Genomic DNA, 15858 nt, shown 5'->3' with positions numbered 1-15858 from the left:
TGGACTTTTATATTTTAGAGGAAATTCATTCAATTTAATATTATTATTATGCTAATAAAAATACAACTTTTTTTTGGAAAATAGTTGAAATAAATGATGGCAATATTATAGGAAACTATAATTTAATTAAGTTGACTGTCTCATTAATGTAATTGTAAAATTCCTATACCACTCCTTTGAAAATGATTGGTCCATGATTGTTTTCGTGTTCTCAACATTTATACGTTATCATTATAACCTCTCCTTATATATATATATATATATATATATATATATATATATATATATATATATATATATATATATATATATATATATATATATATATATATATATATATAACTTATTTGTTTTTCTATATATGTGTAACTATAAAGTTAAGTTTGTCTATGTTTTAATATATTTTTATACGTTTTTATGCTTAAAGTTTGTTTATTTTGAGTGTAAATCTTTTTTATGTTTTCATATTTATTTTTAAGCATTTTGCTTGACATGACTTTGATCCCTGACTTTTATACTTTGACAACTTAAGCCCTGATATGTTTCTATGCATGGTTTTGTGTAACGCCCAAAAATTTCATGCCAAATTAAAACATTTTCAAAACATTTAAAATCATTCATCATTACAAAGTTTGTTTTCAAAATATCTAATATCAAAGTTTTCCCAGAAACATAAACAAATCATGAGGAGCTGTACGATCATGTATTCACCTTGTCGCGATCCCCTGGTGTACCTGAAACAATAAACTGAAACTGTAAACCCGGAAGCTTAGTGATTTCCCCCAAAATACCCATACCCACAACAATACACATATAATCGTCAACAACATACTATGGGTCCAGTCAACCATCGGGTTGGAATACCCCAAGCCCTCAACCATCCGGTTGGAATGCCAACATACTATGGGTCCAATCATCCTCGGGATGGAATACCCCATGCCCACAACCAACAGGTTGGAATGCCCTCATACTATGAGTCCAGTCATCCTCGGGATGGAATACTCACGGACCACAACCAACAGGTTGGAATGCCCAGGTCTATTGGATTTAGCACAAAGCAGATAAGCCTCAACCGCCAAACAACCATGTGCACATATAACAGATAATCACATTACAGTCTATAGACAACCATGGATCTAACGGATAATACCACATACCACATAATATTATCCTACCCTCTAGGATACCGAACTAGCAGGTCATACTTCGTATCACATAATATCATCCTATCCTCTAGGATACTAATCTAACAGATCATACTAGCATAACATAACCAGATAACAATCCAAAGGGCCAACCTTGGTGCCTTAGACCCTTGAGTATAGTGAGGATAACTCACCTCACAGATGTCGCACTGAAGCGATAGGCTCAAACTCACGAATCACCAACACGGACTCCACCACCTACAGTTACCATAAGACTTTTTCCATAAATTTCCAAATTACCAAAATACCCCCCCCAGAGGTCAGATGGTCAACCCTTGGTCAAAGTCAAAGTCCATAGTCAAAGTCAACAGACCATGTTGAACTCAACTCGTCGATTTTCCCTGTCACTCGCCGAGTTCTTACGTGTCCAGAGGTTGGGAAAACCCTAGCCGACTCGCCGAGTCATCCGACTGACTCGCTGAGCCCAAGGCAATCTTCATCGGACTCACCGAGTTGTTCATCAACTCGTCGAATTCATGACCATCTTCATATGACTCGCCGAGTCGACCTTGCGACTCGCCGAGTCCCTTCAATCCTTCATGCATACAGATGCTTTTTAAACCATTCTAAGGCTCCACATTGTAGATCCAGCTTCCCAAGGCATGCTTATCACGTAAAGTTGCAAACTTTACGTGCATGTAAGGTGGTAATGACCCAAAACAAGCTAAAGAAGAGGTTCTAGGCAAAAGAGCTTCACCAACATGCTAAAGACTGAGAGTTTATGATGATAAAGGCCAAGATGAGCCTAGATCTGAAGTTGCAACTTCAGATCTTGGTTCATTACTCGAAATGCAACACCAAATGCCCAAAATGGTCCCAAAACTCAATATAGAAAGGGGTTTAACTAGAAGAACCTTAAGGCGTCGACTTGATACCTCCAAATGGTGATGAACTGAGGTAGACTTCAGATCCCCAGCTGTTCCTTGTTCTAAGCTCCTTGGTCTTCAAACCTTTCCTCACCAAAATCCATCTTCCAAGCTAAGAAGCACACCAATATAGAGAACAACACGAATTAGGGTTTCTGAATTCGAGGGGAGCAGTAAGAGAGGCTAAGGGGGATAAGTGATACTTAAATAGGGTGCAAAACCCCAAAATTTAGGGTTTCATCTGCCATCTCCTACTGGTCGAGTCCCTTATTGGACTCGGCGAGTAGGTCACTAAAACTCGCAGACCAACCCGCTGCTACTCGACGAGTAGGGCAACAAACTCGTCGAGTAGACCTTGAAAACAAAAAAATTCTTATATTAATTCAATACCTGAGAATCGGGGCGTCACAGTTCTCCCCCACTTGAGCTAGACTTCTTCCTTGAAGTCTGTCGCGGCGAACAGCTCTGGATAGTGCTCCCGCATCTCTGCCTCTGGCTCCCAAGTCCACTCGGATCCTCTCAGATGCTCCCATTGTACCTTTACAAAGGTATCTCCTTGTTCCGTAGAACCTTTCTCTTCCTCTCCAGAATGGCCACGAGCCTCTCCACATAATTCAGGCGCTCATCGACCTGAATATCATCCATCGATACTACCGCCTCCTGATCCATAACGCATTTTCGCAATTGCGAAACGTGAAAGGTGTTGTGGATCCGACTAAGCTCCTCCGGTAGCTCTAGCCTGTAAGCCACCTTGCCAACTCTGGCAATGATCCTGAACGGCCTGATTTAACGGAGCCCAATTTCCCCCTCTTCCTAAAGCAGATCACACCCTTCCAGGGTGAGACTTTCAGGAGTACCATATCGCCAACCTGAAACTCCAACTCAGATCGGCGTCTGTCAGCATAACTCTTTTGTCGACTCTGGGCGGTCTGCAGTCGCTGCCTGATCTGCTGAATCTTCTCGGTAGTCTGCAAGACTACCTCTGTCCGTCCCATCAACATGTGTCCGACCTTACCCCCAACAAACTGGGGTGCGTCATCTCCGTCTATACAACAGCTCGAAAGGCGGGGCGCCAATGTTGGAATGATAGATGTTGTTGTAGGCGAACTCTGCAAGCGGTAGGTGGGAATCCCAGCTCCCACCGAAATCAATGACACACGCCCTCAACATGTCCTCGAGGGTCCGAATGGTCCGCTCACTCTGACCGTCTGTCTGGGGATGAAATGTTGTGCTGAAGTGCAACCGCATGCCCAGTTCCTCGTGGAACTTCTGCTAGAAGCGGGAGGTAAATCTAACATCCCGGTCAGAGACAATGGAGACCGGAACCCCATGGCGAGCAACAATCTCGTGGACATATATGTCGGCCAACTTCTCGGCCGACGAACTCTCCCGTATTGGCAAGAAATGGGCACTCTTTGTCAACCGATCCACAATGACCCATATAGTATCAAACCCCTTCGTCGTTCTCGGCAATTTGGTAATAAAATCCATCGTGATCTGTTCCCATTTCCACATGGGAATCTCCAGGAGCTGCAGTTTTCCATGCGGCCTCTGATGCTCGGCCTTGACCATCGTACAGGTCAAGCACCTCTCGACGTACCAAGCAATTTATCGCTTCATGCACGGCCACCAGTAGCTCAAACTCAAATCCCGGTAAATCTTGGTGGCCCCCGGGTGAATAGAGAAGTGAGACTTATGAGCCTCTTCCATGACCGTTTGTCTGACCCCACAGTCATCGGAACCCATACTCGGACGCATCGGGTCAACAACCCCCAACTATCCTGCACAAACCTGGCATTCTCGCCCCTGATCCTTTCCAGTTTCCAATTCTCTAGTCCCATACCCTCCACCTGAGCATCTCTGATCAAACTCACAAGCGAGGAATCCATTGCTATCCTCATACATACCGCTGGGGTGGGAGTCCCAGCTGACTTGCAGCTCAGAGCGTCCGCCACCACATTCGTTTTACCGGGGTGGTAAAGGATCTCGCAATTGTAGTCTTTGACTACATTCAGCCACCTGCGCTGCCTCATGTTCAGGTTCGGCTGATCCATGATATGCCTCAAGCTCTTGTAATTCGTGTAAATGGTACAACGGACCCCATAAAGGTAATGTCTCCATATCTTGAGAGTGAACACCACCGCCCCCAACTCCAAATCATGCGTAGGGTATCTCGTCTCATGCGGCTTCAATTACCGCAATGCATAAGCTACCACCCGTCCCCTCTGCATGAGGACCACCCCTAAATCGGTGATGGATGCATCACAGAACACCACGAAATCCTCAACTCCCTCCGGGAGTGTCAAAACTGGAGCCTCACACAACCGTTGACGGAAGGCCTCAAACGCCCTCTGCTGCTCAGGGCCCCACCGGAAATCCGCCCCCTTCCTCATCAGACGAGTGAGGGGTACTACAATCTTGGAGAAATCTTGTATGAATCTGCAGTAGTATCCTGTCAATCCCAGAAAACTCCTGATATCTGAGGGAGATTTCGGAACTTCCCACTGCATGACTGCCTCGATTTTGGTCGGGTCGACCAAAATCTCATCCTGGTTAACGAGGTGCCCGAGGAACTGGACCTCTCGTAACCAAAACTCGCACTTCGAGAACTTGGCATAGAGCCACTCTCGTGTTAGAACTCCCAACAACTCCCTGAGATGCTCCTCGTGCTGCTCTTGAGTCTTGGAATACACCAAAATATCATCTATAAACACGATGATCGAGCGATCCAGCATCTGTCTGCAGACCCGATTCATCAGGTCCATAAATAATGTCGGTGCGTTGGTGATCCCAAACGGCATCACCACGAACTCGTAATGACCATAACGAGTCCGAAACGCGGTCTTCTCTACGTCCTCCTCTCTAAACCGGACCTAATGATATCCCGACCTCAAATCTATCTTGGAGAACCAAGATGCCCCCTACAACTAATCAAAGAGATCATCTATCCTCGGGAGTGGATGACGGTTCTTCACCGTAAACTTGTTCAGCTCCCTATAATCAATGCACATCCGGTGTGAGCCATCCTTCTTCCTGACGAAGAGGATCGGTGCTCCCCATGGAGAACTGCTAGGTCGAATGAACTACTTGCCTAGCATTTCTTGTAGCTGTGATGACAGCTCCTGCATCTCGGGTGGCGCCAACCGGTATGGCACCTTGGCGATAGGAGCCGCACCCGGCACCAGGTCGATCCGGAACTCGACCTGCCTCTCTGAAGGTACTCCTGGTAATTCCTCCGGGAACACCTCAACAAACTCTCTAACCACTGGAACCTCTGAAACTGGAGTTTGATCCCTGACCTGCGTATCCACCACATATGCTAAATAACCCGCACACCCATCCTGAATATACAGCAGAGCCCTGGAAGCTGAACAGAACCCTGATCCCACTCTGGTGCCTTCGCCATATATAATCAGTTCTCGCCCACTTGGGGTGCGAACTGCCACTCGTTGGCCCTCATAATCTATCATAACACCGAACCGACTAAGCCAATCCATCCCTACAATCATGCATGCCCCCCATGGGAATCGATATCAAGTATATCGGAAAAGACACTCCGAAAATCTCCATCTCACATCCTCGGTAGACCAAAGAAGCAGAAATCCCGTGTTCGTTGGCGATGGAGACTCGCAACGGACACTCTAGCTCACCTACTAGCATACTGAACTCCCTACTGAAAGTATGAGATACAAACGACCGACTCGCCCCCAAGTAAAATAATACCAATGCGGGTAAGGAGTTTACTAAAAACGTACCTAATCACAGGTACAACAGATAAGCATATAACATATATAACAAATGAGTGTAAGGATAGAAACATACCAGCAACCACATCTGGTGTTGTCCTGGCCTCCTCGACTGTAAGCTCGACGGCACGACCCTGAGCCTTCGGAGGCTCTGCCCTGACTGGTCTCCTATCCGTGATCCTCAAGGTAGCCGGCGCTGGAGCCTACGCCAGCTTGGCGGCTAGTAGAGGACACTGGGCCTTCATATGGCCCACCTGCTCACAATGATAGCAAATCCTGACTCCGGAAGTTGGAATCGGCTGCCTGCAATCCCTGGCCATATGGCCCTGTTTTCCACATCGGTGGCACCTACTCCCTGCTTGGCACGTCCCTGAATGAGCCTTTCCGCATTTCCCACAAGCGCGGCCTGACTGTCCCCCAGTCCTGGTATCAACGGTCTTGGACCGCTTCGGCGCCGGCTGCGACTGCGCCGGGTCATGCCGCTACTCCCTCAACTGCAGCTCAATCTCTAACTCACGCCGCCTGGCGGCCTCCTGTAACTCCAGTAGAGTATCGCATCTCTGAGTGGAAACAAACTGACGGATGTCAGTCTTGAGCATGCTCAGATAGCGTGTCATCTGAGCCTGCTCCGAGGCAAACTTCAGGCAAAGCATCACCCTCTCAATAAACATACGGGTGATCTCTGTCACCGTCTCAGTACCCTGTCTCAGCTCCAAAAACTCCTGAGATAATCACTCACGTTCGACCCTCGGAATGTAGCGAGCACATAACATGTCCCTGAACTGCTCCCAAGTAACAACAACTCTCTATACATCCGTATACGACCCCGTCATCAATCTCCACCAGTCCTTTGCCCCGGACCTTAGCAGGTTCAGGGCACATCTGACCTTCTGGTCAGTAGGACATGAACATGTAAAGAAACACCCCTCCACATCCGACAACCACCTCATGGCTACAATGGGATCATGATTACCATCAAAAGTTGGGGGCTTCGTGTTATCGAAGTCCTGGTACTGAAAAACTCAGCCCGCTCCCCCTCCTGCCGTTGTTACAGCCGCGGTGGCTGCAGGGGCAGCTGTCTCAGTAAGGGCTGCATATCGGTCATCAAAGTACTCCATCATAGCGGACTTGATAGTCCCAAATAACTCCGGAATCTAACCCCGAACAATCTCGACCACCTCCTCACAGATGATCTCCCTGACTCGATCTTCTGTCAACAATGGCTCCTCCTGGCCGATAACCTCAGGTGCTACAGGGGCCTCCTAATCACCCTGACCTGATCCCGATCCGGATCCTGTCACGAAGCACCTCGTAACCACCATACTGAAAATATAACAAGAAGATATCAGCAATCCGCATAAATATCTGGGAACCAACTCCCGTCTAAACCCTAGGGGTTGTGACTTCCTTGCTACGCGTATGGGTCATGTGCTTTCAGTAGTATGGGCCCCTACTACCTTCCACACCTACCCATATATGTTTCAAGTATCACCACAACACCCTAACACTATACACACACACCTGGTGGTCGCTCAACCTTACTCCTAGAGGAAGGATAACTATCTCACAACTCACCTACCGGCCTCACACAACCCACCCATCCATGAAACTTCCACCAACCCTGCAGCACTAGTATATGCTAGTCATACATAACACTGGACCCTATAGACTTTCAAATACTTGATCCTACCCTAAGCCCTTCATCAAACAAGAACAGGAAATAAGGCTAAACCAAACATTCTCAGGCTATAAGATCTTAGTTATGTGTGACCGTGATGCATACACTAAGCAACAATAGTAATGATGTAAATCTCATATTGAGGAAAACCCTAGGCTACCAGGCATCATGTAATCAGGCAATTCTATCATGTAATTCCTGAAGATCCCTAGCCTAGCACTAGCTTGTTGTTCTAACATATCACATAATCAAATAACTATATGGTATTTTGGGGTCAACTTACTGGCTTCGGCTGATCGTACACCCTGCATCTTCCCTTACTTATCTTGAAAACCATTTGAAAATCATTTTGAAAATCTTTTCCTTGATTTGAGACCGGAGTCACACGAGTGTTCTTCCAATTCACTCAAACCAAGGCTCTGATACCAACTTGTAACGCCTAAAAATTTCATGCCAAATTAAAACTTTTTCAAAACATTTAAAATCATTCATCATTACAAAGTTTGTTTTCAAAATATCTAATATCAGAGTTTTCCCAGAAACATAACCAAATCATGAGGAGTTGTACGATCATGCCTTCGCCTTGCCGCGATCCCCTGATGTACCTGACACAGTAAACTGAAATTGTAAGCCCGGAAGCTTAATGAGTTCCCCCAAAATACCCATACCTACAACAATACACATATAATCATAAAAAACATACTATGGGTCCAGTCAACCATCAAGTTGGAATACCCCAGGCCCTCAACCATCCGGTTGGAATGCCAACATACTATTGGTCCAATCATCCTCGAGATGGAATACCCCAGGCCCACAACCAACAGGTTGGAATGCCCTCATACTATGAGTCCAGTCATCCTCGGGATGGAATACTCACGGCCCACAACCAACAGGTTGGAATGCCCAGGTCTATTGGCTTTCACACAAAGTAGATAAGCCTCAACCGCTAAACAACCATGTGCACATATAACAGATAATCACATAACAGTCTATAGACAACCATGGATCTAACGGATAATACCACATACCACATAATATTAACCTACCCTCTAGGATACCGAACTAGCAGGTCATACTTCGTATCACATAATATCATCCTACCCTCTAGGATACTGATCTAACATATCATACTAGCATAACATAACCAGATAACAATCCAAAGGGTCGGCCTTGGTGCCTTAGACCCTTGAGTATAGTGAGGATAACTCACCTCACAGATGTCGCACTGAAGCGATAGGCTCAAACTCACGAATCACCAACACGGACTCCACCACATACAGTTACGATAAGACTTTTTCCATAAATTTCCAAATTACCAAAATACCCCCCCCCCCCCCCCCCCCCCGAGGTCAGCTGGTCAACCCTTGGTCAAAGTCAAAGTCAACAGACCATGTTGAACTCAACTCGTCGATTTTCCCTGTCACTCGCCGAGTTCTTACGTGTCCAGAGGTTGGGAAAACCCTAGCCGACTCGCCGAGTCATCCGATTGACTCGTTGAGCCCAAGGCAATCTTCATCGGACTCGCCGAGTTGTTCATCAACTCGTCGAGTTCATGACCATCTTCATATGACTCGCCGAGTCCCTTCAATCCTTCATGCATACAGATGCTTTTTAAACCATTCTAAGGCTCCACATTGTAGATCCAGCTTCCCAATGTCACAACTGGAAATTTTGTGTCATGTAATCTATACATTCAAGCTAATGTGAATCAAAAACTTCAATCAAATACATCATACAAGTACTACAAATAGTCATCAAACAATTGGGAACACTAGAAGTTCTTAATTAGGTCCATTTTGGACTAGAACTTCCTTATTGGACCAAATGGACCAATAAGCTTCCAATTTGACTATCTTGGGTTTAGAACCCTAATTGGATTCAAATTGGACCCACATTTATTTTATTCAACATTTTAGGTCATGTTGGACCTAGAATGAAATGAACTAAAAGCCTTGATACATGAATAACCTAAACTAGTCCAATAAAAATATGAAAATCCTACCACATTCTTTTAGGTATAAAACACACCCTAACTAACTCTAATTTTGGGCTTAAGGGGAAAAAGCCCAAATTTTTCTTTTCCCTTTCCAATTCTCGGCCCAAGGCCCAAACCCAAAGAGAAATGGAAGTGTTGACTTTGGATGCCACCTCACTATTACCCAAAGGACATCCATGCATTGTATCTCATTCTTCCATGCAAGTATCACTTCAAAGATCACCTCACTTCTTCCTCTCTCTCACTCTCGGCCATACACCCACACACACCCACAAAAATCTCTCAAATTCTCTCTAGATTACTCAAGAACTCTCCTTCCTCCCCTCTTCAAAAATCTCGAGTTTTAGGAAGCATTCAAGAGGAAATTTCCACAAATTCTTCATCTAAGGTAAGATTATGCATAGATCTATGATTTAGATTCTTGTTGTTATCAAAATCCTTTCCTAATCTATGCAAAAATCGTGATCTTGCATCCTAGAACCATCTCAAACTCGAGATCTACCAAGGAAAGGTGCTAAGGCCAAAAATCATCAAGTTTTCCTCCATCTTTTCTTCCAAAAACCGAAACCACACCCAAGGTGAGCTTCATACCCCCTATTTTCTGTTTTTATGAGTTTTGTGGGGGGGGGGGGGGGAATACAAGTGAAAGTGTAGATCTATATGTGTTTTGTATGCCTTGTATGATTTCCATGCTTATATGTATGCATTTGTGTGTTATAATGTTGGATCTAGCCATAAAACCCCTCAAAACCGAGATATATCTTGTGTTAAATGATTTTATCTTCAAATATATTTCTAAATACAAAGTGTTTCAAGAAAAATGGTTAAGTGGTTTAGTAACAATTTTCTTTGGGTTAAAAACACAAATTTTGGACCTAAAATGTGAAAAAATACAAAATTAAGGGCCCAAATTGACATATCACGAATTCTGATGGATGAGGTGTGTCAAAACAGTTTCAATAAAACAATTTCTGGAAATATACTTATTTAGAGGATTAAAAACATAAATTTCAAGCTTAATGGGCTAAAAATGACATTTTCGGCCCAATGAGGCCCATTATGCGAGATTTTCTGATTTGGAGGGCCAAAACTGCATTTTTCTGTAAAACAGTGGACTATAAGTGTTCCAAGTCCTTTTCAAAGGTTTAAAATGCTTTTTAAATTTAAAAAGGACCAAAGTTGCAAAAAATTTTACAATTTGGGCCAAAATTGTCAAGTTGCGAAAAAGAAGGGTTAAAACCGAGAAAACTGCATTTTCAGGGACTTAAACTGTTTTCTATGAAAAATATGCTGAAAAATATTTATTTTAATAATTTTTGGTGTTAAAATGTCAAGAAAATTAATTTAAGGACCAAACCGGGAAGTATTCAATAAAAGGGTTGAAAATGTAAATTTTACAAACAATGAGGGGCTGAAAACAGGAAAATTTCAAGGCAAATTCAATATACGCAATTTGATCAAATAATGGCACCGCGACTATCGACGAAATACAATACACTACAATACCAAAATCGTTGTGAAACGAATTGGTTCGGTCTCGAACCAATGAAAATCCGAAACTACTAACACGACGACAATACGATTCATACAAATAACGTTTGGGAACTCAATTTACATGCGAGTGTGCACAGACGTCTACGCACCATCTTTGGGCCCCAAAAGTGTAAAATCTTGTTTGTTGAGCCTAGCTAGCCCAATGACCTGATCTTAAGGCCCGAAGACATTTTTTTTCTACGAAGTGTTGGGTTTCACCGACTTGGCACAACGTAGAGGGACTTTCAATGGCTTGTATACTACTGTTCCCCAAGGGTCCTTTGGTATTGCTAGTAAAGTCTACATTTCATGCGAGGCGGGTCTGGGACCCCTCGTACATTTTTATCCCCAACCGGTTAATGGAGTCATCGAGGTCTTCGTGTCCTCTCTCTCTTCGGATGTGGGACTACACATAGTCAGGGCGATTGGATAACGTGATTAAAACGGACGACGCCTTCGGGATCGTTAGTATAGCTATAAACTGGGCGTTTGTGTAATGCGGGTTTGTAGTAATTAATCATGCTCAAAAATAATCCAACGTCGCCTGGGACTGACACTATACGCTATGCAATGGTTTCAATGTAACTTCATGTAATTTAAGAAATTAGGAAAACATCGGGTTTTCCTAGGGTTTTCAATACATACGGATTCGAAATGCATACAATTTTAATGAACAATTTTTACAAGTATAAAATCAAACAAGCATACCTATGGATCTTCACACCTTTTTTTTTTACTATACTATTTTCAGAAAATATCGGATTTTCTGGTGGTTTTCAAACAATACAAAACATTGGATTTCAAAAACTACTTATGAACTCACCAACATTTCATATGTTGACGTTTTTCAAAATACTTGTATTCTCAGGGAACCAGTGAATCAAAGGAAATCATATTCAGTGATGGCTTGCAGTTTATTTATGTACGAATCGAACAATTTATTTTTGGGAATGTAATGTTTAACCAATGTATTTCATGTAAACGCTACTGGTTGTACTATATTAATGAATGGTGACGAATGTTGTTATGTTTCATATATATTTAATGTTATGGTATTCAATTGAGTCACGACAGCCCCCGGACGTTTCCGCCGTCTGGTTCGGGGGTGTGACACCCAAGGCATGTTTATCATGTAAAGTTGCAAACTTTACATGCATGTAAGGTGGTAATGACCCAAAACAAGCTAAAGAAGAGGTTCTAGGCAAAAGAGCTTCACCAACATGCTAAAGACTGAGACTTTATGATGATAAAGGCCAAGATGAGCCTAGATCCGAAGTTGCAACTTCAGATCTTGGTTCATTACTCAAAATGCAACACCAAATGCCCAAAATGGTCCCAAAACTCAATATAGAAAGGGGTTTAACTAGAAGAACCTCAAGGTGACGACTTGATACCTCCAAATGGTGATGAACTGAGGTAGACTTCAGATCCCCAGCCATTCCTTGTTCTAAGCTCCTTGGTCTTCAAACCTTTCCTCACCAAAATCCCTCTTCCAAGCTAAGAAGCACACCAATATAGAGAACAACACGAATTAGGGTTTCTGAATTCGAGGGGAGCAGTAAGAGAGGCTAAGGGGGATAAGTGATCCTTAAATAGGGCGCAAAACCCTGAAATTTAGGGTTTCATCTGCCAGATCCTACTCGTCGAGTCCCTTATTGGACTTGACGAGTAGGTCACTAAAACTCGCGAACCAACCCGCTGCTACTCGACGAGTAGGGCAACCGACTCGTCGAGTTAACCTTGAAAACAATAAAATTCTTATATTAATTCAATACCTGAGAATCGGGGCGTTACATTTTGATTCGTGACTATTTCTACTTCTGCTTAAAGAGTTCATCTTCTTAAATGAATTAATGTCGTTGTGACGAACACGGATAAAATCCTAGTTGTTTCTAAAAACCAATAAATCAATAATTTTTATTTTATTTAAACAAATCCCTAACACCCCGAAATAGGGTTGTAAACAAGCCGAACAAACACAAACAATGGCGTGTTCACGTTCGTTCGTTTAAGTTAGCCGAAAAACTAAACAGACACGAATGAATAAACGAACAAATTTTCTTGTTTATGTTCATTCGTTTAAAAATTTACATTGTTCATGTTCGTTCATTTATGTTCGTGAACAGCATAAACGAACATAAACAAACAAACATAAACAAACGTAGACAAATAAATATAAGTAACATACATTAACATAAACAAACATAGATAAATAAATATAAGTAACATATAATATAATATAGTAATGTAATCAAATACAATGAAAATTAAACATATATGAACATAAAATGAACGAACATAAACGGAGGTAAACGAACATAATTGAACGAACGTGATCATTGTTCATGTTCGTTCGTTTAACTAAACAAACGAGAATTTGTATTCATGTTCGTTCATTTATTAAATAAGCGAACGTAAACCAACTTTCCACCAAACGGTTTATGATCAGTTCATCGAACATTCACTTCGTTTAAGTTACCATATCCGAAATCACTCTTACCCTTTTGAATTAACGGGCGGAATGATACCCGAAATATTCCGTCCATGAAATTGTTCCATCGTGTTCATCTCAAAATTCCCAATTACCTTATCCTTTCCAACTGATCAAATGAATTTACTCTGCAAATCCATCGAAACCCTCACTCTCAGTCTCAATTCCCCACCCCCTCCTCTTTCCCCTCGTTCTCACCAGCTCCCTTTATACTCCTTCAAATTCACCACCACCACCACTTTCCGCCAATGTCGCCGCTCAATTACACCTTCTTCCGCCTCCGACCACCCAGCTTCCCCCGCTTCCATGTCCGAAATCGACATGGTCCAGACAAAGGAAGGAGTCTTCGCCGCCAAACCTAAAAAAGTCGTAATCTTGTGGGACCTCGACAACAAGCCCCCGCGAGGCCCTCCTTACGATGCCGCCATGGCTCTCAAAAACATTGCCAATCATTTCGGTGAACTCGTTGACGTCTCCGCCTACGCTAACCGCCACGCCTTCATCCACCTCCCACACTGGGTCGTCGAGCAACGCCGTGATCAACGCCGTCTCGACATCCTTGAGCGTAAGGGCGTCGCTACCCCATCCGAACCCTATCTCTGCGGTGTCTGCGGCCGCAAATGTAAAACAAATCTAGACCTAAAGAAACACTTCAAACAATTACACATGCGAGAAAGAGAAAAGAAGATGAACAGAATGAAATCCTTGAAGGGGAAGAAACGACAGCGGTTCAAGGAGAGGTTTATCACCGGAAATCACAAGTACACGGAGGCTGCTAGAACCCTAGTTACGCCCAAAACTGGGTACGGATTGGCAGCGGAGCTTAGAAGGGCGGGGGTTTTCGTGAAGACGGTGGAGGATAAGCCTCAGGCGGCGGATTGGGCATTGAAGAGACAAATGCAACATTCCATGAGTCGAGGAATTGACTGGTTAGTGTTGGTTTCCGATGATTCTGATTTCTCTGAGATGTTAAGAAGAGCTAAAGCTTCAAATTTGGGGACGGTGGTTGTTGGTGATTGGGACAGAGCATTGGGGAGACAAGCGGATTTGTGGGTTCCATGGAATAGGGTCGAGAATGGGGAGATTACAGAAGAGGATTTGGTTCTAAGAACCAGAAGCGATGAATTTTTGGATGATGTCGACAATGGTGTGTTTGTTTCCAGTTTTGATGGGGATATGGATGAAAATATCGGACCTTTAGATGGTATTTTAGATGAATTAGTAGCAAAAAGGAGTGGATTCAATCAGTCAAAGATTTCAGCTTTTTCTGAAGGAGAAGATGAAGATGAAGATGAAGAAGATGATTACTTATCAGATAGTGATGATGAAGCTGAAGATTGGTACACCTGAATATGAAATTACTTAATAACATCTCACAGATTTATGGTTATTGAGAGCTATGGATCATGGTGTCGTATTTTTTGTGAAGAAAGGAAGTTAATGATGTTGATAGAATGCAAGGATTTGTTCACATTGAACATAAAGAGAGCTGCTTTTCATACCAGTATGAATCTCTTAAAAACTCCATATCCCCCCCTGTAATTTATGATAGCATCTAGATTTATTATGCCCATTACATTTTCCTGAATATACATGCTGTTTTTATTTAAACATTTCGACTTAAATGGATTAATGGAGATATGGTTGAAGATTGTGTAATTGAGGTCAAATGTCTATAAAAAAGTTCAAGAAGTTGATGTGCATATATGAAGGCATAGGGAATGCTGAAAGTCTCTAATTTGATAATATAAATCCACCCATTGTCATAAAGAGTATTAATATGTTGTCTTAGCTTATGAGAAAAATTAAGTGTAGATAGTAAATCAAAATAGAAATTGATGGGCATTTTTGTGAATTTGTTGTTCAGAGTTGCTCTCAGGTTTTTCCAAATGATTTTTCTGCATCAATAGATTATTAAGGACAATATTTGAGAAATGCGCAAATAAGCAAATGGCCCTGTTTTGTTTTTTTTTTCTCCATTAAGATAAATGATGTTTAAATAATATTTGAGAAAATTACATTACACTTGGGGAGATGGAAAGAAGATATAATATTGTCAAAACTGAAGAATATTGTCAAAACTGATGAATGTTGTAAAAAAACTGATGAATGTTTATGAAATTTGTTTTTGTTGGGTAGCATAGCGTAGCTTTTTGATGTATTGCGTCCATTGGGTTCGGTTAATAGTCCAAGTTTTGTTACTCCGGTTTGGGCCTGTCCAACCGTGAGCTGATAGGGTTTAGTATAAATTAATGTGCTTGCATGCATATTAGGTTAACGATCTAGAAGACAATAGTATTTACGATAGATCACAGATTATTACTTCATCGTTCTTGTAAACCC

At 42.6% G+C, this 15858-nt stretch overlaps 1 protein-coding gene across 1 annotated transcript; it reads left to right on the top strand.

Annotated features, from left to right (window-relative positions):
• The first annotated feature begins 13516 nt into the window (after nt 1-13516).
• On the top strand, nt 13517-15174 carry LOC111892816 (uncharacterized). The gene has a single exon (XM_023888862.3). The coding sequence runs from the start codon at nt 13633-13635 to the stop codon at nt 14863-14865; it is 1233 nt and encodes a 410-aa protein (XP_023744630.1). The 5' UTR covers nt 13517-13632; the 3' UTR covers nt 14866-15174.
• Nucleotides 15175-15858: the final 684 nt, after the last annotated feature.

Source organism: Lactuca sativa, chromosome 4 (assembly GCF_002870075.4).
Source record: "Lactuca sativa cultivar Salinas chromosome 4, Lsat_Salinas_v11, whole genome shotgun sequence".
Classification (NCBI taxonomy): Eukaryota; Viridiplantae; Streptophyta; class Magnoliopsida; order Asterales; family Asteraceae; genus Lactuca; species Lactuca sativa.
Note: the sequence above shows the minus strand (reverse complement) of the source record. Positions and strands in the feature narration are given on the sequence as shown.

Excerpts from the sequence above, each read along its gene's own strand:
- LOC111892816 (XM_023888862.3), top strand. The coding sequence starts at position 13,633 with ATGAATTTACTCTGCAAATCCATCGAAACCCTCACTCTCAGTCTCAAT.